This window comes from Lepidochelys kempii, chromosome 6 (assembly GCF_965140285.1).
Source record: "Lepidochelys kempii isolate rLepKem1 chromosome 6, rLepKem1.hap1, whole genome shotgun sequence".
Classification (NCBI taxonomy): domain Eukaryota; kingdom Metazoa; phylum Chordata; order Testudines; family Cheloniidae; genus Lepidochelys; species Lepidochelys kempii.
In genome coordinates, this window is record NC_136385.1 from 34,144,819 (window position 1) to 34,168,085 (window position 23,267).

The following is a 23,267-nucleotide window of genomic DNA, read 5'->3' on the forward strand; positions in this document are numbered from 1 at the left end:
TTATCTCATCATAGTTCCAAAAGTAAGCCTTATATTCAACTGTTGTTTGGCCTGTTTAGTTTAAAACTGTGAATCAGTTGAGAAAAATGTAAACTCAAGGTTTGTACTGAATGAAATCCTTTAAAGGTTGAAAATTCTTTTTGTTCTGATGGGAGCTTAATAAAAACAGCCTTTCTGAGGATTCACTTTGTTGATAAACTCAGAATCTCTCAGTCTTTGATTTCAAAGCAGGCCAGCATTCCTCTGAAGTATTCTACTGCCACCCTCAAGTCAAACAGGGAGCGGCTTTGCAATGCTTCAGAATAGTAATTTGCAAATGTGTCCCCACAGTACACAGCAATGTCTTGAATGTAATAGATATCTGTGAGAATACCAGATCAGACTATTGGCTCGTTTAACCTGGTATCTCATCTCTGAAGCCTCGTCTAAAGAAATTCCCACCATTACTAAACACCAGTTCAACTCCATTGCTGTCAGCAACTTTATAGAGGAAGGATGGTCTTGTGGTTATATGCACTAGACTGAAACTTGGTGAATTTAAAGTTCAGTTCTTTGCTCTGCCACAGATGTCCTGTCTGACCTTGGACAAGTCCCCAGAGCTGATTCAGCAAAGTGCTTAAGCATGTGCTTAAAGTTCAGTATGTGAGTAATCCTGTTGCATTTAATGGAACAACTCAACATGCTGAACTTCAAGCACATGCTTAAGTGCTTGTCTGTGCCTCAGCACCCCATCCGTAAAGTAGGGATAATCATATTTTATTTCTCCCCCAAGTGCATCAGCTTGACCTTGTCTGCACTGAATTTCACCAGCCATTGTGCTACCTGTTCAATTAGCTTTGTTAGGTCCATCAGAAGTGCCTTTTAGACTTGTTTCCTAAGTAAATTCATGAATGTCCTATGAAGAAAGAATTACTTTAGTAAATAAAAACAATTCTTTTAAATTGATTTTAAAAATAAATTAGCTAAAATAAAGTGTTTGGGGAGCTTGGGGGGTTTCATGCTAATTGAATACAATAAAACTTCTCTTATAGTAAAATAATTTGGTCATCATTCTTTCCCATAGTACTGTAGCATTTTTAGATCTACATGCATGATCATGTAAAAGAAACAAGAAAAGGGGACGTTTGCTTGAGATCTTTTCACAGCAAAATATTTGAGTCTGGTTTGCACATTGTGAATAAATATATGATTTGATTTTCTTCTGGTTAGATCCAGTTATGAGGGATTCATATCATACATAGCTAATGTTTTGGAGAACTGACTCACTGTGCTTATGCCCATAATGTGTTTCTGCCTCCAGTCATTTTCAGACTGTAGTACTTTAATACCTTTTAAAATGTCTGGTTGCTACTATCACATTTAGAACCTGTGACTAATTTATTCAGGTTTAATGGAGAATAATATAAGAGACAGTTTTCCTGTTTACTATTGTTAGATAAATACACAGGATAATATCTGTCTCCATATTATGTCTAGTGCTTAGGTTTTATTTACTGGCTCTTCTGAAACCACTGTACATAAACATCATGTGGTTGTGCATTTAATATGTATTCTTTTTTCTTTCTTTCTAAAATACTTTTTCCTGATTATCTCTTGAACAATTAAAGTTTTAAAGTGATCATTTTAACCTGTAAGTCTTTAAATTACCATTCTTCCATAACATGATTTCAATTTTCAGTGATGAAAACTATCAGAAGTATTTCTAGAGAGACCATCTGGATAATATCTAAGTTCTGTCAAAATTGGTAGATCCCAAATTTGAACTTCTGTACATTTGTTTTCTCACATCTGATCTCAAAGCTCACTGAATTTTTTCTGTGTATTCCCCAAACAAATGCTTTTATTATAATAATTATTTAACACATTATTTAATATTCATTTTAATTATAGCCAAATTGTTGGAAACTCTCCCATAACAAACCAGTCAGCTCATGGAATATGTATGTGGAATAAATACAGCCACCCTACTGTTCTTTCCCAATGACAGCTTCCACGAGCTTCAGGATTGCAACTGTAGAAACAGATCTCAATTTCAAGTTTCCAAAAATGCATTATCATTACTAAATCAAGGGAGGCTGAAGAGATTTAAAAATTAAGAAAAATATGTTGATCAGACCTTTTGTAAGTAAAGTTAGACAAGTCTAGTGCAACATCACAAAGTCCATGAAAGCTTAGACTGGGAAAACTGATTTGCCTCCTGTGCATCATGAACATTTAGCAAAATTTCTTCTTATAGCTCCCTTTCCAGTGGTTACAGTAACAGGTCTTCTGTTTCCTATTGTAATAGTTTGTTTCCTTCCACTGCAGGAGCAAAGCTGTAATTGTTTCAGTCTCTGGTTGTAGTCATGTTCTGTTTAGAAGTCTGAGCTTCTGTCAAAAAATAAAATAAAATAAAAGAGTGGCAACCAGTCTATAAAAATGCTGTGGTGAATGGCATTCTAAAATAATAATAATAGACTTTATAGATTATGAGCTCTTCAGAGAAGGAACTGTTTCTTGTGTGTTTGAACAGTGCCTAGAACGTTGCATGTGCTACTAAAATATATGTAATGACAATTTCTCATAGGCTGGAAATCCCAGAAGAACATCCTTTCTGGGCTTCAGCTTCTGGTCTCAGATGAAACCAAGAAGTGCAAAGACCTGAATATGTCAATTTTGACCAAAGCGTGTGCTCTCTTGCTCGCTCTCTCAAAGTATTTAGGTCAGATCATATTATTTTCTGCCCTGGTTCACCCTCTCTTGATGAATAATATGAAGAATCCTGGTTTCAGCATCATTTTAACAGGAACGCAGAGACTTCTGCATCAAGGATGCTGCATTCTGTGCTTAGGAGACACAGTGGAAAATTCTGACCTCTGGCTCTGAAGACTTTACTTTCTTCTTTTTCACAGCCCACTGTCTGCCTTTGCCACCTTAAATCCATGTTCTCCAACCACTGAAGTTACAGGAGACTGTTAACTATAAATATGATTTGTCCCCCCACCATCCCCCACACAATAAGCCACTTTTTTGGTATGTGGGTAGAAGGAGCAGGAGCCCACAAAGCCGAGAAAGTGAGGAATGTAGAGGGAGGGATCCATTCTAAAACTGTAATGAAAGATGAATCAGGGCTGCATGGCTTTTGAAATGCTTCAAGAAATCAGATGGGTGACGGTAAAGCTGCCTATTTACATTGTGTGTGAGTGTGTGTGTATTACACATACACACTCTCTCATTCTCACTTAAATAGGGATAATCCTAATGTGAAGGTGAGCTCTTCCTGAACGCTTCCTTTGCTGCCTTAGCCTTTCAACATCAGGCATCTTCAACTATTTTTGTACAGTATTCCCCATTATTAACATTCTTGAGGATGTTGTTTCATATTTATCTTTTCTTTTTTTCTGGTTACATCTTCCATCCCCAGTATGGTATGGAGTCAGCTCCTGGGACAGGTTTTATGTGTAATAACACTCTCTGCTAGTAACACATTCCTCTGAATGCTGAAATTGATTTTCCTTCTCTTAATGCATGACTAGCCAGTGTAACGTTTGTCCCAATGCCTAATATGTGATGGACCTGACAGCATGGGATGGGAACAGCAACCAGCATGATTAGACTGGACTATATAACGTCATTGGAGGCATTTAATTTGCCACAAATCAAAGTCTGTTTGGGAGGAAAGTGACCAATATTTTTAAAAATTGGATGTCTAAAATTAAGTACAAATATAGGTGGGTAAATAAATGGCTAGATACGCAAAAGTGATGAGCATCCCACTGCCCCATTAATTTAAATGGAACTGGTGGGTACTCAGCACTTTTTTGAAAGTCAGGTGTCTGGTTTAGAAGCCTAACTTTTGGCACCAATTTTTTAAAATGTTGGTCAGTGTGCATGTGTATATGTGTAGGGTCATAGGAATTGCCATAGTGGATTAGACCAGTGGTCAATCTATTCCGATATCCTGTTGTGACATTAAGAACCACGCAAGGGCCACAGGTACCCAGATATCTGGTAATGAATTGCAGCTGGCTTAACCAATTCACATGTACTCCAATTCTTTAATGTAATGAAATATATCTGAGAAGTATCATACAAGGTGTCAATGAAAATCTCATGACTCACTAGTTATTAATAAAAAGAAAAGGAGTACTTGTGGCACCTTAGAGACTAACCAATTTATTTGAGCATAAGCTTTCGTGAGCTACAGCTCACTCAAATTGGTTAGTCTGTAAGGTGCCACAAATACTCCTTTTCTTTTTGCAAATACAGACTAACACGGCTGTTACTCTGAAACTAGTTATTAATATTATTACATAATGTAGGTGCAAGCAAATGATGCAAAGTTATGGACGTAAACTGAAATTATAGTTCTTAAAATGTGTTTGCCAGCCAAGACAAAAGAACAGTTGAAGAGGAAAAATTAGTAGCACTCACTCAGCTCCATTTGACCATGCTTGACCAGTTTTTTTCAGCCAAAGTTATTAAGAGCCAACGTTCATCCCACAAACACCAGCCATTAGTAATGGTTACCAGTTCTTCTCTCTGTTGCTTATTAAAGAACCTTGTGGAGCAGCAAGCTTATATAGGCTTTTATTATTTACTATATCTATAAATGATATTATTACAGCTTTTATTAATGAAAAGTACATTTTTATGTGACTGACATTGTGGTACACAACGGCACTAAATCTTAGCTAGGAGTTACAATCTAGTTTACAATCTAATGTTGATAACTTGCTATCTTGGCAAAAATGAAATTGGCTTTCTATAGATGAGAACTAGGCCTAATCAGTGATTTATTTATAGTTGAGGGGAGAAAGCCAGGTAAATAGTCCCACTCTGAACACACTCTTCTGAGCCAGGGAACGTATTGTTCTTTTCCTCTCCGTATTTTATTCAACTGGGATTTTTTCAGGTTTTGGCCACATCTAGACATTGCTTGACCATGACAATACCTCCAAGAGTTAGAGGATACAGCATGGTCTAATGAACAGGAAGTACTGGACTAAGCATCTGCTGACTTAAGTTCTATTTCCAAACTTGAGCTTGGGCGACTTATTTCACCTCTCTGTTTTTGTTTCCCTTCCTACCATTTGTCCATTTTGACTGTAATCTCTTTTGGGAATGGACTTTCTTATTATATGTATGTACAGTGCCTAGCATAATGATCTCAGTTGGGGTCTCTAGGTGCTGCTGTAATACAAACAGTAAATGCATAAACTTATGCCAGAAGGGACCATCATGGTCTTCCTGTCTGACCACCTGCACGTGGCAGACCACAGAACCTCATCCACCCTCTCCTGTACTAGACCCATAACCTCTGGCTGAGTTACTGAGGTCCTCAGATTATGATTTAAAGTCTTCAAGTTACAGAGAATCCATCATTTACTTTAGTTCAAACCATCAAATGCCCCGTACTCTACGCTGCAGAGGAAGGGGATTAAACCCCCAGGGTCTCTGCCAATCTGACCCTGGGGGAAAATTCCTTCCTGACCCCAAATATGGGGATCAGTTGGACCCTGAGCATGTGGGCAAGACCCATTAGCCAGATGCCTGGGAAAGAATTTACTGTAGTAACTTAGAGCCCTCCCCATCTAGTGGCCCATCTCTGGCTGTTTCCTACATGCCACTGTAGGCAATCTTATCATGCCATCCCCTCCATAAACTAACCAAGGTTAGTCTTGAAACCGGTTAGGTTTTTTAATAATATAATAATACAATAGGGTTTTAAATATTATAATACTGCTCTGTTTATACACATCAACACACAAAGTCGAGCAAAAAAATCTTTATGTGGCTAAATAACCATTTTAGGCACCTACTGACTGATTTAGGAGCCTAAATATGGCACCCAATACCTTAAATAGACAGGGTCTCTCTTCAGAGGAGTGATTCAGTATAGTACCCATTTGGGTCCCTGCTGACACGAACAGTTTGGTGAGGTCCAGCCTTGAAGAAGCAAGGCTCACAATAGTTTAAGTGAAAAAATCCACAAGTGTGAACATTTTTTGAAACATGTCTGTTGGAAGTTTTTTAACACACATGCTTGAAATTGTTTTAGTATGTGAAATTCAACTTGTCACTCATATTTAGCATTATGTGCTAAAAATCTCAGCAATGTCTATGTTCTATCCCCAGAATACACTTGAAAATTAGGTGCTTAGATCTCATGGAAATGTATATGCTATAATCAAAGATCTGAAAGCTAGAAGTGGAGAAATCACCAAACCATTCTCTCTTGCAGTGCTTTCACACAGAGAGACATATACTTTCCATTTGTTTCAACAGTTCAGAAAACCTTTTAGCTTTTACACGGAGGGCCCCAATAAACTCTACACCAGCTTCAAAAAGAGTATTTGTTGAGGCAATGTCAGCTATGGACAGTCTGAAGCCGAGTGTTTTTGCTCGATGAACTCCCATGCATACCAATACTCAGAACACTCTCTTCCAGGTCACAGAGCTAGTCTGATCTCTGGGAACAAATCAAAAGGCTTGGAAGTTCAAATGAGTTTGGCTTGAAGACTATTTTAGTCATGAAAATGTAATTGCAGACAGACTGCTGAGCTTTTTTTCTTAGGATGTCATCTAAGTATTTCTGAGTTGATATTGGTTAGCTTTTCAGTCATTCTTTGACTAGACTTTTGCTGTTGTCTGACAGGAATTGATGGCCCTGCTGCATTTCAAGATGACATTCAGGAGGTAGGAAGCCAAATTCAGATTCTTACAGTTGGGCAGTCTAGCCACAATGAAGATGATGGAGAGACAATGGCTAGTAGCCAACAAAGCAGGCAGGACCTTAGAGTAACAATGCAGAAAAAGGGTAAGTAGCCAAAGCTACCTACTTATGCTCCTTGTTGTTTGCTCTGTTTTTAGGCTGGCAACTCCTTCTTCTACTCCCAATGGTAGCCTGGTCCTAAACTAAGGCATAGACATGTTTTTTTCACCATTTCACTTGAGGTCCTTCCTTCAGTGAATCATCATCATCCTTCCCTTATTGCTCTGTTGTTTTACCTCCATAATTGTAATGGAGTTCCGCATTGGCCCAAGCAGCAAGAGACCTATGTGTACTCTGGGACATGGCTTTCCCATACTTCAGTGCAATGTTGCTGTCAAGGTGGCAGGTGTTAAAGCCCTCATCCATAAATTTTACAATCTGAATTGCAGGATGATAGAAATCACGTACTTAAGCTTTAAAAAAAAAGGGTTTGTAATGGCCACATTTTAATTAGAAGGCAGAACATTAAGTGTGGTTGTACTATCAATTCACAAATTCACATCTTACGTTCATCCTCCTAAAGGTGAAAATGACAGAACTGTATTCTGCGGCACTTCTTGGCAGCATATTTCTCAAATGTTCTGGGTTTTTTTCAAGGACAGCCCTGGCTGGGGATGGATGGATTGATTGATTGTGTGTATCTGTCTCTCCCTTTCTGCACCAGAGTTATCTCCCATCAGACAGCAGCTTAGGAGGAAATAAATCCTAAAATCTTCACAATGCTTTTCTGAAGCCTTAATGGCTCTGCTTCTTCAGCATGCAACCTTTGAAGTTAAGATGGCTTTGACCAAAGCTGCTCTACAGAAAGAAACTGGTGCTTCAAAAATATACATAGTCCACAAAGAGCAAAATTTAAGTGAGAACTTGACTTGTATAGAATAGACTGTTCTAAATGTCAGCTTCATTTTGTAGAGCAGCTCTCACTGAGATTCATTATCTCAAATGCTTCACACTGTGGATGTGAGTGACTCAGCCTGAAATGAACACATTTCCTCCACGTGTGAAGTTTCCTGGGTATTTGGATATGAGAGAGACTGATTTGAATAACAAGTTCCCTGTGTATTGGTTGCCCCTTAAATGCATGGCTCAAAATGTTTATAAGCCAGTCACCTTGCTCACAAAAGTTGGTTGATTTAGAAATTATAAATACAGCTGGGTGAGAACAACATTTTCTGTTTCCTGGAAAGTTCTGTGAGTTAGAAAAAAAAAATCTGTTCCAAAATGGAAGGAAAACAAAAAATTTTGAAATTTGCTATGAAACCAAATTCCAAACAAAATATTTCATTTTGAAAAAAATCAAAACTTTTTTCAGATTTTGACATTTATTTTGTTTACATTTATAATATAAAATAAAATAAATTTCAAATAAAAATAATTTTGAAATGAAAAATAGAAATGGTTCATTCTGAAAATGTCAGAATAGAATGTTTAAATTTTTTCATATTTTCCTTGAAAGGAGATTTTGTCAAAATAGCAATTTTTCTGCAAAACTTTTTGCTTTTGATAAATCAACATTTCCTGAGGGAAAATGTTGTCTTAGGAAATTTCTGACCAGCTCTAATTATAAACCGATTTTTAAGTTAGATCAAACCACTGGGGTTTATTATTTTGGGGTGGTCTCTTTTTTTATATTAAAAACTGTTAAAACAAGCATGCTTGATGGACAGTAAAGGTATGTCTACCCTGCACACTTCTTATGGAGCCATGCAGCGTACATACCCACGTAGCGCCCCCAAGCATGGGTATAAATAGCAGTGTGGCTGATGAGGCCTGGCTTAGGTGAGTAGTTTAAAGGCATGCCAGTAGGGTGTGGGCATATAGGCAAGTACATACCCTACATGTTTTCTACTCACCCAAGTCATGTCCCTCCATCTATTTTTAGCAGTGTAGTGTCCTGTGTTGCTGGAGCCTTTCTCCTCCTCAGGAAGTTTCCCCCCAGTGGGGGAAGGCTCTGGCAGAAGGGAAGCAGCAGGGAAAGAGTTCAGCATCTCCCCACTGTGGAATCTTTCCCCGTTGCTGGGAAAGACTGGCAGCAGGAAAAGGCTGTCCTCTCCCTGCAGCTGGAGACTTTCCCATCTCTCTCCCCTCTGGCAGGCTGTTTGTAAGTACACAAACCCTACACACTGCCACCAGTGGTTTGTACAGTACACGTAGTCTAACTGTTTATGTGGGGGACGTTTTAAATGAAAGCACTGGTATTTAGCTTCATGACTCTTGTTAAGGTTAGTGGAGCACGCCATGCCCTTTGTGGGTACAAAGCACCAATAAGCTGGTTTTAACTAGTAGAGGTTCCATGGGATATTCCTGTTGGATGATGGGGTTTGCCATCCCATGGAGTGAGAAGGGGGCTTGTCAGCTAGCTTTTCTCACCCTTGGGTGTCCCAAGAACCATGGGGACATTTGTTTAGGAGCTGAGGCTTTCAGGTGCAGGCCCAATGCTTCTTCCCTGGTCCCTGGACCATCTCACTGCCATGTCACCATGAATCTAAAGAACCATGCTCCTGTGGGAACCTTGAGAGTAGCTGCCCATAAGCCACCTTCAATTTGTTTATGGGTGAGGAAGGGGAAAGCCACGTAAAGGCAATGCTGATGGTAGGAAAGGTCATGCTGATTGTCATTAGAATTGCTTAGTCCTGATTTGAATCCATTCTGCTGTTTGACAGGAACTTTGTGGTGAGTGTCCAATATTAACAGATGCCTGTCTCCACAGGGAGCGTCCAACATGTCTGTTTCAGTTAGGAGAAGATAGGTTATAGAATACATTAGTGCACAAGCAATATTCTCCTTGCAAGGAAATGCCAAATGTTTTATTTGATTTCCCCATCTGCTGGAAATTGCCACAACTAGAATAATTCTCTTCCTGTGGGAAATATTCCGGCCTTTTGATTTCAGTATTTTTAACATTGAGCCTTCCTTGTCAGTGAATGAATCACAAGGACAGACACACACTTCCTCAGGTTTTAGCAAAAATCAGATGAAAATCTAACATTTAGTTACACGTTTATCAGTTTCATTAATGTCATTGTGACCGTAGCAGTCTAGATAGTTGTAATTTTTCATTGCCAGCTGGAGGTAAAATTGCTGTTGCTTTGAGATTTAGAGAAGGAATAGATCTGTGTAATACTTCAAGCAGCAAACAAAATTGCTTTCTGGGAACAAAGCTGAAACAGGAGCTTCTTTAAAGCATTCTTAGGGTGTTTCCAAAAGATGCTTAGAACCAGTTTGTTAAACATTGGCAAACATTTGCTGGTGATTACACCAGCAAAATCTGACTCATGCACGATGGGTGTAAATGCATACCTAAATAAAATAACTGTTAAAGCTACTGCATATTAGTGTGCTCAACTCCCTGCTTTTTTATGCACCAGTGCCCATTTGGGACATGGAATGCTGAGGTTGCCCTCACAAATGCTGGATATAATTTGCATGCCAGTATCTGAAAAATTATTTTTCCCCCCTATCCCAGAGCATCTTTGCAGACACTGAGAACACAGTACAGCATTGTCTTTCATCCTGTTCTTCACTTATTCCTTCACTAAACCCAGTCTGATCATGTCCCTGAGTATGTCCTTCTGTCTAATTGGTTGTGTTTGCATTATTTTCATTAGCATCCTATCATTTGTTCGTCACCTGCAGCATCCCCATCATTGTAATCTTTTCAGTTGTAGCCAATCCTGTACTCTGATTTGACATCTTACTCTCTTCCTAACCTCTTCAATCGTCTTTAAATCATTTTATACCTGCTGTCTTTCATCTTTGCTGCCACCAGCCTTCTGATCTCTGTTTCATTTAATGCAACTGCTTCCAGGCCATAGAATAATACTGGTAGTACACTGATTTGATAAATTTTCCCTTTGATACCGGTTGTTATGTTTTTAACAGTCCATAATTCCATCAATTTCTGTGCAGCACTTGTGGCTAAGGCACATCTCCTTTTATCTTCACCCTTGATGGCGCAATTGGCACTGATCAAGCTTCCTAGGTACACATAAGATTCTACTTGTTCTATGACTTTGCTGAGTCTGCATTTCAGTACATTCTCTTTTGTCCCTTTCCAAGATTCACCCACTTCATCTTTTGGCATTTATTATAACTCCAAGTTGACTACACCAATTTTCCAAGGTAGCAAAGGATGTTATTATTCATGCAAATGTGTCTGCCTGTTGTCATCCACATAAGCTTGGGAGCTTAACTTCAGATCATTCAATGGTATGCCCTCCAAATCGTCTAATGTTCTTAATATCCAGTTGTAGAAAAGTGTCTGTAATTCCATGGCCCCAGTTTGAAAAATTGGCTCTTGTTAAATAGCTTTTAAGGCTCTCAACGGGAGTCAAAGAATGAAGAGAGGGGCACATAATCACATTCTCTTCAGGTAGTTCCTATTCATGTGTGATGATGGTGGGTGAGTACAAGTCTTCGAACTCTAACAGGTATGGCCAAAATGACTAGTTAGTCTAAGAGCTCTGACTTCCCTTATACACAGGATGTATATTTCCTGGATGTTGGAGACTCTTTTGACGCCATTTTTGTATTGTTTATTTCCATAATAGGGAGACCTAAAGCAGTGGATGATGGGACCATGCCTGTTGAATCTCTAAGGGATACTTAACAATGTATATGCATGTACTTGACCCCTATGTATTTGTGGGAGGATGAGCATTTGAAGTGATTGGAAATAGCAATAAAATAAAGAAAAAAATAAAAGCTACAGAACACAATTTCGATCAGTGTCAATATTCAAACCTAAGAATATTGCCACAAGCATTTCAGCTAGTATATGAGTCTGTGCACTATTTGGTTCAGTCTTTGCTTGCTGCAAAATAAATATTTTTTTATGTTATTGAATAAATTTTCCTGTATAATCTGTGTGTACCCCTGAATTATATTGGTATGTCAAAGATCAAAAAGTAGACCAAAGACTCTCAATGAAGAACTCACCTACAATGTGCTGGAAGATTAACAGTGCAACCATTTAGTATGAATAATACATTCTGTAACCTCAGTTCTAAATTCAGGCCATTCTCATTTAATTCAAAATACTGAAAGGGAGGTGACACCAGGTTTCAATGGGCGTAAGGTAAATTTCAATCTTCAACAAGGGTTGGCTTTTATAAAGGAGAATATCTGAGAGTTATGGCAGCAGAAATGTGGCTGTACCCAGCAAGCCCTTGGTCATGTGTGGGGTCCTCTCATTAAGGATTGTTCATGTGATTAAGGGTTTGCAAAACCAAGCCCATGGATTTTTTCCTTTCCCAGATCCCCACGCAAATACATCCTGGTCCACTTCCACCTCCCAATCCAGTCTTGTGGCCCTGGATCATGTTCCAGGTAAGTACAGAAGGAAGAAGTTAACCCTGCCCCTACTGTTTATTTGGCTCCAAAGATCTTTGTTTAGTACTTGTCCTATTTTCCCTTCTATATTTGAATTAATGATCATGGAAATTCTTGACCAAAATTACGGAAAACAATATTATTTTTGGAACATATTATGTAATCAATCTGTAATTTCAGATTTGGACCAAAAGTGAAAAGTGGCTTCATTTACGTAAAACTCCCTAGGAAAACCAGGCCTGCTAGACTTCCTAGACCCCACCCACCTAGACCTTTTGCTGCCAAGTCCAACCTGGTCTTCAAAGTTACATTTCCTTAGACTCCTCAAAGTTTGTGTGGTTGGGGCACTTACGGGACTGACACATAAGTATTAAAGTGAAATGGATCAGTGATCTAAGGATTCCCTCTGTTCTGGTCTAATTTTTACATACAAAAACGTACGTAAAAACAGTTTGATTTTATAATTTTTTTACCTCACACTAAGATCTGCCCCCATGAGATCAGATAGGAATAGCCAAAGGCCCTACTTCAATTGCAGGATGATTGTCAAATAATTGTGGCAGAGTGTGGACAAGATACAGAAAAATCACAGAAAAGTAATAATGGACGTTTATTAATTGCAGTAATTTGGAAAAGCCAAAGAAGACCGATTTGTTTAAGAAAAATTTGCCAGAACAATACAAACACTCAAGTGTTATGTTATGCCTGCTAATTTTTTTTTTTTGATAACTGGACATTTTGGTGCAACTATATTACACTCATCAATGCGTGAAGCTGACAATGGGAGCCCCACCTTGCGCAGGTGCTGACAGCCCAAGCCCCAGCCGCTATCAGCTTGGATAAATGGGGCTCTACTGTACTAATGGTGAAAAAAGTATGTGTTGCAAACTTCAAAATGTATGCAAAATTGTGGACTGTTCAAAGTAAGCTAATTAAAATCAAAATTGTGGTGGAAGCCTAATCCACAATTTCTGCAATCTCACAAATTAAGTAGGGCTTTAGGAATAACTAAATATGAAATCTTACCATAGTGAGGTACATCTTGCAATTTTTTAGGCCCCCATGCATCTGCAAAGGGCTGCCTTGCAGGATTGGGGCTTTTATGATCTTGTATTTAAAGCACTCAGCTAGGAGATCTGGATTTAGTTCCTGGCTCTGCCACACACTTCTTGTGTGTTCTTGGGTAAATCACTCAATCTCTGTAAAATGGGGATGATTACACTTCCTTTCCTCCCACCCTTTGTATGTCTTGTCTGTTTAGATTGTAAAACTCTTCCAGGCAGGAGCTTTCTCTTGCTATGTGTTTGTACAGCACCTAGCACACTGGAACCCCAATCTCACCTGGAGCTTCTAGGTGCAACAGTAGGAGAAATACTAATCGTTTGTATCCTGTATGCATACATGTGCAGCTTTAGTGTTTTCACATTTCAAATAAACTTGTTTGCTTGCTCCTCAGGCATTTCAAGCAGCATGAATTTTGATGAAGAGGATGAGGATGATGAAGACAGCTCAAGTTCTTCCCAGTTAAACAGTAACACCCGACCTGGCTCTGCAACCAGCAAGAAATCAAACAAGGTTAAAAGGCAGAAGTGTTGCCTGTAGATTAATATGAACTTTGTCATTTCCAGGCCAGAAAGCCAGCGTTTTTTAACAGGGACGTTTTTTAATATAGCATCTTGAGGGAGGTTTGCTGTGGTACATCACAGACTTCAGAGAAGTAAGTAATGGAAAGGTTGAACAGGAGAGCATCTTCTGAAAACCAAAAACTAGAGATGGGTGAAATGACCTGAAATTTCACTGAAAAGTCAAACCAAACATTCCCAGAAGTAAACACATAGCTAATATTACCTGAACTTGAATGAAGAGAAAAAAAAATAGGTAAACTAAATATCAAATTGTTAAAATAAAATCTTTGATCAGAGTTGGTGATGGGGAGAGAGGTTTTGGCTTTACTGTTATCTCCATCTGTAGTCTCTCACTCTGCTCCTGCCACTGGTACCCAAATTGCTCTCAACTCTCAAGTAGAGGCATTCTTAACCCTGCTACCTCAACTGTAATCCATCCCCAAACAACCCACTTTTCCCTTTCATGATCTCCCAATTGTCTACGTTTTCCAGCTATGAACTTTCTCAGAATTGGGGGTATTCAGATCTAGGGTTTTGGGAAGGACTCATCCATAAATATTGAGCCAGATTCTGCCTTGCATTGGTTATGAGTCTGACTTTCAAGGTGCAACTAACTCCACTCCTTTTTTCCAGTATGTCCCCTGTGCGGGGGTGCAGTTGGCATAGGAAACTTTTCCACTGGCTTTACACCAGCTGAGAGGGGGGATTCTCATCTGAGCAGCTGCATCCAAATCCCACCTCTTTGCAGCGCCTGAGAGGCATAAGGGGGCCAGAACAGGGGGAATGCAATGTGCTATGTTGTTGCCATTATTTTTTTTTTAAAAAAGAAAAGCTGTTTCTGCAGTGCAGCTGCTGACATGTTTCTTTAAAATCTTGTGTTTTCAGTCTTTCCTTTGTAATAATAAAGTAAACATGAGGTAACCTTTCTTACTCTTCTAGGAGGCAGCCTCAGCTCCCAGCCCTTCCACAAATGAGCCTGTCATAGATGTTGATGACCTGGAGGAGTTTGCTGTGAGACCTGCTCCTCAGGGCGTCACCGTCAAATGCCGAATCACAAGAGACAAGAAGGGAATGGACCGAGGAATGTACCCTACCTATTACCTCCACTTGGAAAGGGAGGATAGTAAAAAGGTCATAAAATATACCTGAATGACATACCAGTTGCACCTGAACTTAAACCCATTAAAAGTGTCTTCAGAATTTTTATGTAGCCAGTAGAATTATATATTTCCTTTGACTAAGGGTTTGGTACTATGCAGTGTATCACCACATTATATTTACTTTCCCATTCTTTATCATATTATTTGGTCTTAGAAGAGTCCATGCCTGGCAGCTGAAAATCGTTAGCAATTGAGGCTCCTTGCCCTTTGAGACTGAAAGGCTTCTATTTTCACTTTCCTTGGAGGAGCCAGTACAAGCTAGAATTAAACATTTAACAAAGCATATCAGGTTTAATTATTTAAACCATAAATAATGGATTGAAGGAAGAAGCAGTCACTGCGCCTTGCTGGCTTTTACCCATTTTTGCTAAGTCTCAGGTGACTGTGTCTGCTGATGATGATAAACCTCGGGAACATTGCCCATTTATTGGGAGGATGGGGTATTAAACATTCTTTAACATTCTACAATGTGACATTTTCTGCATTCCTTAGGTATTTCTATTAGCTGGAAGGAAGCGAAAGAAGAGCAAAACCTCTAATTACCTCATCTCTATAGACCCAACTGACCTGTCTCGAGGCGGAGAGAGTTTCATTGGAAAACTAAGGTAAACATTGAAGCATCCAAGACAGAGAGGAGGGAATATATGTTTTCTTGACAGAATATTCAGTTTCTTTGCAATTATGAAACCTGTAAAAAAGGAAGGCTTACTCTTAGTTACAGTCTTGGTTATATCATGTGACTCTAGGCCTTGGGTAAAATTTTCAAAAGTACCTAAGTCCCATTTTCCATTTTTAAAAGTGATTTAGGTATGTAGGATCCTAAATCTTATTGAAAGTTAATGGGACAGATTTCTGAATCTATTTAGGTGTCTATCAGTGTGGATATGCGCCTAGGGGGATTTTCAAAAGCATCCAAGAAGATTAGGTGCCTAACTCCCATTGATTTAAATACCATTAAAAATCTACCCTTAGGCCTTTTTGAAAATTTTACCCCTGTCTCAGGCCCTTTAATAAAAGCCTTAAACTGCATTGTGATAAATGAGAGGGGGATAGCTCCCTTTTGTGGACATCCAGCCAGCCAGTTAGCTATAAAATTTCTCTTAGTAACTGTTCTCTACTTGCTTTACCTGTAAAGGGTTAACAAGCCCACAGGTAAAAGGAAAGGAGTGGGAACCTGACCAAAAGAGCCAATGGAAGGGCTTCAACTTTTTAAAATTGGGAAAAAAAACTTCCCCCTTTTCTGTGTGTTGTGGTTCTCTGGAGAGCAGAAACACAGAGTAGCAATGCTGTGAGCAGCTTTACTACCAGGTATGAAAAAGCATTAATTCATACCTCTAACCTACTTATCTGAAACCCCAGGTAGGTAAGTAAATCAGGGAATGTCTAAAAAGACGTGATTAGGTTTATTTCTTACTGGCTTGTGGACGCCTCTGTGCTAACCCCAGCTGCTTTTGTTTTGCTTGTAACCTTGAAGCTGAACCTCAAGAGAGCTATCTTGATGCTTAATTTTTGTAACTGGGTTTTTTAAATCTAGCAAAAGCCTAAGTTCCAGATGTTTTCTTTCTTTTTTGTTTTTAATAAAATTTACCTTTTTTAAGAACAGGATTGGATTTTTGCTGTCCTAAGAGATTTGTGCATATGTTGTTTAATTAGCTGGGAACAACAGCTAATTCCCTTTGTTTTCTTTCTCAGCTCTTCCCTGGAGTGGCGGGGGGTGAATGGGCTTGAGGATACCCCACAGGAAGGAATTCCCAAGTGCACCTTCCTGGGTTCCAAAGGGTTTGCATTTGGGTGGTGGCAGTATTTACCAAGCCAAGGTCAGAGAGAAACTGTAACCTTGGGAGTTTAATACAAGCCTGGAGGGGCCGGTATTAATTTTTAAAATCCTTGCGGGCCCCCACCTTCTGCACTCGAAGTGTCAGACTGGGGAATCAGCCTTGACATGCATTTATTTACAAGTGGAGGAATTCTTATAGAACCATGAGCTTCTTCCCCCTCCTTGTCCTTCTCCCTGCAAGTCTGTTGTTAATATACACTTGTTGTGCTTCATTATTTTTATGACTTTCATTTAAAGAAAGGAAGAAAGTCTGATGTTGTTAAAAACTTGTATATATACACACAGGGAAAAGTCATTATCTGTTGTCTGTTTGGACTAGTGGCTAAAAATTTGGATGCAATATTAGAATTGGTAAAAATTAAAAAACTAGTGTAAGAGAAGTTGAGTCACTGGAAAGTTTGCTCTTCAAAGCAGGAGCAGCATTAGCAGCAGGCAACTAGGGTGGTCACCCAGAGTGCCAACTTCCAGAGTTGGGGTAGAGGGAGCACCACCTTCCTCTGACAGTTTTTTGTTTGTTTTGTTTGGGCTGGTCGGTTAGTTGGTGGTTTTTTGCTTGGCCACTCAGAGGATGCTGAAACATTTTCAGCCCTGGATGGCAAAACATTTATTTCCAGACCTGTGTCAAACCAGGTATGGATAGTTAAATGGCTCAGGGTGGAGTAAATATGTTTCACTGCACAGCTTTCTCATGAATGTTTTATGTTATTGCACACACATATTTTAGTTATTTATTTCTTTAGATTTCTTTAAAAAATATACAGAAAAGTACCTATCTATTGATCTAGGCGCCTTTTGGTAGAACTTAAGAAAACCATCCAACTAAAACAGCAACTAACTGAACAGAAACTCCCAACGAAACTCAGCCTCATGAGTGTCTTAAGCACCATACATGATACTCAAATTATTTAACCCTTTTTTTACAGATGCTCTGCATTGAAAATGGCACTGTAGATTAACTAGAACTGCACCGCTTCTTTTATATCTGATTTATTGTCTCTTGGTAGATTACAGAATTCTCCCAGCACAGTGCAATAATAGGGACAGTCACTGTAACATGCATCTTGTAATATCCTGCCTCCCAGAGGTGCATGTATATTTAGGATTTCAGATGACCATTTTATTTACAGTTAATAGAATATTATGGGTTTTTTACCACTTGAGGCTCTGATATGATAAGGGACTAGGTAATTCAGGCTGTTTTGTCAACAAAAATAATTTGTCCTCCTGTTTTTTGATAGATCAAATCTTATGGGGACTAAGTTTACAGTATATGACAACGGAGTAAATCCAATGAAAACAACATCAAGCCTAGAAGCAAGTAACCTGCGTCAGGAGCTAGCTGCTATTTGCTATGTAAGTACTGCTCGCAGGCAAAACCTGTAAGGAGTGGAAGTTAATTTTCAAAACATTGGACCTGGTTCTCTTCTCACTTACACTGGTATAAGTCAGCATTCGCTCCCTGAACAACTGAGCTTCCCAGTTCCAGATTGTCTCTCAGCAAGACCAGGAAACTTTAACAGGAAGTAAAGGTAAGAAATACTTACCCACATGTACTCCTTGTCACCAGACAGATTGCCATGTGACAGGCCCCTCATCTCCAGTCAAAAGACCTCAGAGCTCTGGTACTATGGGGATAGAATGCTTTACACTCCTGTACGTATCTTATGGGCAAGGCCTTTCTCAGTGGGAACTGTAACTGTGAGGACAAAATTACCACCAGTAAAACATGATGAGCAGCAATGGCACCCTGGAGATGGCACCTTTGTTTCAGTAGAGTTCACAGGGAGCTGGGCAGGTAGGTCTGAAATGGTCCCTCAGAGAGAAGGAGAGAGTGCATGTCTCCCCTTGAAGGACCCAGGAGCATCTGGCCGCTTCCTGGCTCCAGTATGATGTGGACTAGCTAGTCACACCGTCCCCTCTCCCCAGCTTGAGAGGGTGAGTCTCAGGCTGTAAGAAACAATCTGTCTGGAGTGATGGGTGGTGCGCTGAATGACCTGGAGGATTGTCAGCACATGAAAACCAAAATGAGGGGCCCTCCACTTCCATGGCCATGACTCCAGGCAGTAGGGTCAGTGGTATTACCAACATTAACATGGTTTTTTGGTTGGGGTATGGGGTTGGTTCTGTCTTCGTGCAGATGACACAACATATTTCCCCCACCCATTAACCCACCCCTTCACTCTGGTGTCTGGGCGCCTCACACCTGCCCCTTCAGATTTTCAGCAAACAATACCTTTAAAATCATAAACTCAAGCATTTGACTTCACTTTATATTTAGACTTCACTTTCACTATGATATAAAGGCACTTACATGTCTAGTGAATTATTTTTACTGACTTTTGTAGTGTGGCATTCCCTGTAGCAGAGCAACTGATCTGCTGCTGCTATCAGAAAGTAGGAATAAAAAAATAAAAACAACTTTTTATATGTATTAAAAAAAGAGAAATATGCAAATGGTGATATATAGATATAGCAAGAGCTATAGTTATAAAATATGCAAATTGAGGCACTGCATCATTTGCATGGAATCACCAGATATTTGGACATTGCAGGTGAAAACCCCACCGTAGTCAATGGAGTTAGCATCTACATGCATGAAACTAATGTAAGTGAGATCAGAATCATACCCACTGTTTGGTGAGTTTGGCTAAAACAGATTAATGAGTTTGCATAGATGCCTATTACTAGATCGGTGTGTTTAAAACTTACAAGTATATATTAAAAAATTACATGGTTAAGCCTATTACTTGTTCCACTGATCTTTTAATATTTCAGAAGAAAATTATTAGATTTTCAAATGCGCTATGATTCTGACCACAGCACAAAAGGAGAGCTGGATTTGATTTGATTAATGATACTGCCTGTTAAAGTATCTTAAACCACTGTTGTTTGTACTGACTGCAGCACAAATGCAGTGTAGTAAAGTACCATACAGAAGGTATTCAAAACAACTTTATCCTAAGGTGACCTTTTTAATATGTCATAAATATAAAGGGAAGGGTAAACCCCTTTGAAATCCCTCCTGGCCAGGGGAAAGCTCCTCTCACCTGTAAAGGGTTAAGAAGCTAAAGGTAACCTTGCTGGCACATGACCACAATGACCAATGAGGAGACAAGATACTTTCAAAAGCTGGGAGGAGGGAGAGAAACAAAGGGTCTGTGTGTCTGTCTATAGTCTGTCTTTGCCGGGGATAGACCAGGAATGGAGTCTTAGAACTTTTAGTAAGTAATCTAACTAGGTACGTGTTAGATTATGATTTCTTTAAATGGCTGAGAAAAGAACTGTGCTGAATAGAATAACTATTTCTGTCTGTGTATCTTTTTTGTAACTTAAGGTTTTGCCTAGAGGGGTTCTCTATGTTTGAATCTAATTACCCTGTAAGGTATCTACCATCCTGATTTTACAGGGGGGATTTCTTTATTTCTATTTACTTCTATTTTTATTAAAAGTCTTCTTGTAAGAAAACTGAATGTTTTTTCATTGTTCTCAGATCCAAGGGTTTGGGTCTGTGGTCACCTATGCAAATTGGTGAGGCTTTTTATCCAACATTTCCCAGGAAAGGGGGGGTGCAAGTGTTGGGAGGATTGTTCATTGTTCTTAAGATCCAAGGGTCTGGGTCTGTAGTCACCCAGGCAAATTGGTGAGGCTTTTTACCAAACCTTGTCCAGGAAGTGGGGTGCAAGGTTTTGGGAAGTATTTTGGGGGGAAAGACGTTTCCAAACAGCTCTTCCCCAGTAACCAGTATCTGTTTGGTGGTGGTAGCGGCCTGTCCAAGGACAACAGGTGGAATATTTTGTACCTTGGGGAAGTTTTGACCTAAGCTGGTAAAGATAAGCTTAGGAGGTTTTTCATGCAGGTCCCCACATCTGTACCCTAGAGTTCAGAGTGGGGGAGGAACCTTGACAGTACTGATTGCAGCACAAATGCAGTGTAGTAAAGTGCCATACAGAAGGTATTCAAAACAACTTTATCCTAAGGTGACCTTTTTAATTCCAGCCTTAGGTTTCCCTTGAGCAAAAACTACCCACTGTAACAAACATCTGATGTCAGATGTGAAATCCAGCTCCCTCTTATTTCATATTGATCAAGTCCCCCTTTGGAGAAAGCTGTGCCAGCATCAACCAGCATACTGAATCTGACCAGCATGCCTCATTTATCCAAGCAAAATGAAAGACTGGCAATAACTTCATTGTTAATTGTGAGATAAATGCACTGAAATCCCTAATTGTGACGCTCCCCTCTGGGTTATGCTCCAAGCACTATGGCTGAAGTAAGTGCAAGTGCTAAGAAATTGTTTGTACTCTCACCACAGAGAATCTTATCATGATGGCAGAATAGTTGATTAATAAATCTTCAGCAGCACCTAAAGGCCAATTTCAGAATAGCTGTGCTTTTGTAAACATATCTGAAGTACGATTTTAGTGAGATGCAGAGGTCTGGCTGTATGCTTAGCAGCAAGGCTGTTTGCCATGCTCAACACTTACCCCTTTAAGTTCTGAATAGCGCACAATTCAGTTTTCTCCAGACTTAGTAAGTTGGGCGATCAGATAATAAAAAAATTTCTGATCCAGTTTCCACTGTAGTCAATGAAAAAACTCCCACTGACTTCAGTGGATGTTGCTCAAGCTCCAAATCACTTGCACAGTGAGGTAGATAGTATATCTTAGTGTGTTTTGATGTAGTGAGAGTTTTGGTCTTGTGTGTGATTCAACAGTAAATAAGTTCTACAAAAAGGCACTGGTGTGTGCATAGTTCAGATAGGAAGGGAATGAAACCAAGGAAAGACCGTGGGTATCATTGATCCAGTTTTTGTATTCCCTACAGAACTATTTGCAGGCAAGCAGTTAGGGTGTATAGTACGTGTGGCACCTTAGAGACTAACCAATTTATTTGAGCATGAGCTTTCGTGAGCGACAGCTCACTTCATCGGATGCATCGTGAGCTGTAGCTCACAAAAGCTTATGCTCAAATAAATTGGTTAGTCTCTAAGGTGCCACAAGTACTCCTTTTCTTTTTGCGAATACAGACTAACACAGCTGTTACTCTGAAACCGGTGTAGAGTACGTGGATTTTATAACTGTTATTGTAATAAAACACATAATAGCCTAAATTTACACTGTGTTTTAAAAGCCAGAGTATGCAAAAGTTCTGCAGTCCAGTGATTAAACACATGAATCACCATTATACTATTCCCAGGAACACCACACTGGTCAGGTAAATGGCAATGATCCATCACCTAAACACACAGGAGCAGCTCTTCAACTGATTTAACTCACTATAGCTCCAATAAAGTCAATTGAGCTATTGCCATTTACAGGAGCAGAGGATCTGGTCCACAGATCCTATTTTTGAGCTCCTTTGCACAAGTGTAAATCAAAACTGTATTACAGTAAATGGAGTTACAGTGGGGTCAGATCAGATTTTGGTCCATTTTCCCCAAATAGCACTAGTCACAGCCCTGGAATAAAAATGTATTTATAACAACATTGTTGGGTGGAAGGGAATAATGGAGGAGATCTGGGAAATTGACTTTATTTGGATGATGATATGTTGGGAAGTTCTGAGCTTAATTTAAACTCCTTTTCCTTCCCTACTTGCTTTATTTATGTATTCCATGTTTATGCAGAACTGAATTTTAATGTTACAGCTTGATGTTGGCAAAATGATTACATCCATTGATATACACTTTCATAAAGCCTTTTAGTGATTTACTCATCAATGGTATAATTTACAGTGTGAAATCAGTACTTTCCTCCCTTCAGTTCCCTTTTCATATAGCGAAAGCATTAATTTTAGTTTTTATTCGAAAGTCTGATGAATATCTTACTGAAGTTTCAGGGGGATAATGTATTCTTGTTGCAAGTAATGTTATGCGGCATTAGTGTTTAACTCCAGCTTTCACGGTCTCCAGCCACATTGGTGTCTCAGTGGATTGCATATAACACAACTGCAGCTTGAAAAGAAATGCTCAGGACACTAAATAGAAAACCAGTATTGTCAATAATTAGTGGAAGATAAGCCTAGGCACGAGTCTCTTCACAGAAATTGGCTCTTGCTATGTTATCTAAGCTCTCTCTAGCTTGAGAATGCTGTTGGCAAATGTATTAGTTTGGGTCTCACTATTATACAGGCATCAAATAGGAATTCCCAGCTGAAATGATGACCTTTGTTTACTCTGTCAAAGACCTTGACAGAAGCATTTTGTAAAATAGGCAGAAAGCTTTCAATTACTGTCCTGGTGACATAGAAATCCATTTGTCTCTTCTGTACCCAATGGGATTTATCCAGCATGGTTGAAAATCTTTTGTAGGACTGGTAGAATGGTAAGGAATGTTTGTTGAAATAACTGGGGTGATTTCAGAAATTTGGAGTATGACAAAGGCTTCATCTACATGCAGAAATTTTAGGCCTACATTTTCAAAAGTGCCTACAGATGTGGGGTGCCTTAATTTTTCGGTGCCCCACTTGAGACATCATAAAGGGCTCTGGTTTGCGAAAAGGGGGGGGGGTCACAAAAATCAGGCCCTTTCTAGGCGTTTCCAGTTGAGTACCCAAAAATG

General features: G+C 39.4%; 1 protein-coding gene across 8 annotated transcripts in view; it reads left to right on the forward strand.

The window, feature by feature from the left end:
• The window catches only part of TUB (TUB bipartite transcription factor), a 248,535-nt gene that overhangs the window by 214,274 nt on the left and 10,994 nt on the right, over positions 1 to 23,267 (forward strand). For 3 of the 8 annotated variants that reach the window (XM_073347462.2, XM_073347463.2, XM_073347466.2), the window contains 6 exons: positions 6,638 to 6,799; positions 12,011 to 12,082; positions 13,542 to 13,660; positions 14,650 to 14,841; positions 15,363 to 15,475; positions 17,946 to 18,060. In XM_073347462.2, the coding sequence (XP_073203563.1) occupies positions 6,638 to 6,799; positions 12,011 to 12,082; positions 13,542 to 13,660; positions 14,650 to 14,841; positions 15,363 to 15,475; positions 17,946 to 18,060 (773 nt within the window). The remainder of the gene's footprint in view (positions 1 to 6,637; positions 6,800 to 12,010; positions 12,083 to 13,541; positions 13,661 to 14,649; positions 14,842 to 15,362; positions 15,476 to 17,945; positions 18,061 to 23,267) is intronic. The other 5 variants (XM_073347464.2, XM_073347465.2, XM_073347468.2 and 2 more) reach the window with 2 other exon arrangements.